The 2,249-nt window shown below is 60.6% G+C and overlaps 1 protein-coding gene across 1 annotated transcript in view; it reads left to right on the top strand.

Annotated features, from left to right (window-relative positions):
• Window positions 1-1,019, top strand: part of SLC17A7 (solute carrier family 17 member 7) — a 23,122-nt gene extending 22,103 nt beyond the window's left edge. Inside the window, exon 11 of the mRNA XM_032806472.2 lies at window positions 12-1,019. Within this exon, the coding sequence (XP_032662363.1) occupies window positions 12-353 (342 nt within the window). The 3' untranslated portion in view covers window positions 354-1,019. The remainder of the gene's footprint in view (window positions 1-11) is intronic.
• Window positions 1,020-2,249: the final 1,230 nt, after the last annotated feature.

The raw sequence follows: 2,249 nt of genomic DNA, 5'->3' as shown, positions 1-2,249 counted from the left end.
CGCGGGAGGAGTGGCAGTACGTGTTCCTCATCGCCTCGCTGGTGCACTACGGGGGCGTCGTGTTCTACGGGATCTTCGCCTCGGGCGAGAAGCAGCCCTGGGCCGAGCCAGAGGAGACCAACCCCGAGAAATGCGGCTTCATCCACGAGGACGAGCTGGCCGACGAGGAGGACGAGGCTGCCCGGGGGGCGGGCGACGGGGGCAGCTACGGGGGTGGCTACGGGGCCACCAAGAGCACCAGCTTCGCCAACGGGGGCTGGGCGGCTGACTGGGACAAGAAGGAGGAGTTCGTGCAGGAGCCCGGCAAAGACACCTACATGTACGGGGCACCGCGGGAGAGGGACCTGTCCTAGGGACCCCCTGAATCTCCGCCTCCCCCCAGGCACCTCTGCAGTGGTACAGTCCAGGAGGGTGGGGCCACACTTGGCCACACCCCCATTCTTCAGGCCACACTCCAGTTCCCCCCACTACATTGGTACAGTCCAGGGGGTGGGACCACACTTGGCCACACCCCTATTCTGCAGGCCACGCCCCAATCCCCCCCTGTGTTGGTACAGTCCAGGGGGACAGGACTGAGCTTGGCACACACACCCCCTTCCTCCACTGCATTGGTACAATCCAGCACAGTGAGGTGGAGCTAAGTTCGGCCACACCCAAATCCGCCCCAAGTGCCACTGAGCCAAGGGGTGGGATTTATTTTGGCCACTCCCAAATCCCCCACAGTTTTGGTATAAACCAAGGAGGTGGGGCTAAATTAGGCCACAGCCCCCACCCTATGGGCCACAGCCACGCTCATTGGTGCCATCCAGGAGGGCGAGGGAGTGGAGCTGAGTCAGGCAACACCCTCAAGCCCTTCGGCCCCACCCAACCCGCTCCCCGGGAGCCGCCCTATTGGTACAATCCTCTCCCCGCCCCCCTGCACAAGCCATGCCCAAATCTTGTCCCCTCTGGGCACCACCATTTGGTCTGACCCATCAGGGTGAGGGGGGTGGCACTTAGGGTTAAGTTGCCCTGCCCCCCAGGCCAGGGCAATGGTACAATCCATTGGGGGGGGAAGCCCCCTGACTCCGTTGAAAGGAGTCTGGGGGGAGGGCGGGGCAGAGGTTAGACCTTTGACCTTGAGGTCAGACGGTCTTGACCTTTGACCCTTGGCCTCAGCGGGGGCACCACTTGACCTTGAGATCAAAACGCCTTTGACCTCAAGGCTCGGCGTTGAGCCCAAGTTGACCGTGAGATTCATGGTGTTTGACCTTTGACCTTGAGGCTCCCACGTGCCCCATAATAAATTAACCCCCCCAGCAGGCCTGGGGGGCAGCACTAGGGATCCATGGGGCGGAGAGCAGTGGAGCGGGATGGGGGGATGCCCCAGATTGTGACCCCAGGGTTCAGTCTGACAGCGTCTTTACAAAGTGACATGACAAATGGCAGTTTTGAGCTACCCCTCATGAGCCAGTCACCGGTTTTTAGATGCCCCCCACCCCTCACTCCTTCTCCGAGCTGCCTGTCCTGGCGGCTCCCAGCCATGGCCAAGATGACGGTTTCAAGCTGCTCCCTGCATTCTCGGTTGGCAGGTTTGACACCCCACAAGCTGCAGGTGTGGGTTCGAGACACTTCACCCGCTCTAGCTGGGGGGGTTGAGACACCCCGCGCACTCCAGCTGGCAGTTTCAAGTTACCCTGCATATTTTACGTGATGGTTTCATGTTACTCTGTACAGCTCTAACCAGCAATTTCAAGCCACCCCGCATGTCCTAGCGGGCATCCAGTCAGGCTGCCTGATCCAGTTCTAGCTGGTAGTTTCGGGACACCCCACACAATCCAGTTACCGATGCCAAGCCGCCCCGCATGTTCTAGCTTGCTGGGTCACGGTTGCTGCATCGCAATTCTCCTGGATATTTTCCAACTGCCTTGCTTCCTCCAGCCGGCGGCTTCAAGTCACCCCACGGCATCCAGGTGGCAGTTTCAGGCCACCCCAACCCAGCCAGCTGGCGGTTTCAAGCCACCCGACCCCATCCAGCTGACGGCTTCAAGCCACCTAGCACATTCTTAGTCCAGGGTTTCAAACAAGTCAATGCCCTCTAGTTGGTGGTTTCATGCCCCCCTTACATGTGACAGTTTCAAGTCCCCCCCTTGCATTCTCTCGAGCCACGTAGACACGTGGAGTGAGGCCCGGCCCTACCCGACATCCCAACACACCCACCCCCCTGCGGGTGTGGCCCTGGCATCGCCCAGTTCCTCCCAGTTAGAGGC

This window comes from Chelonoidis abingdonii, chromosome 11, assembly GCF_003597395.2.
Source record: "Chelonoidis abingdonii isolate Lonesome George chromosome 11, CheloAbing_2.0, whole genome shotgun sequence".
NCBI classification, from domain to species: Eukaryota; Metazoa; Chordata; order Testudines; family Testudinidae; genus Chelonoidis; species Chelonoidis abingdonii.
This window is presented reverse-complemented; position numbering and strand designations above follow the sequence as displayed.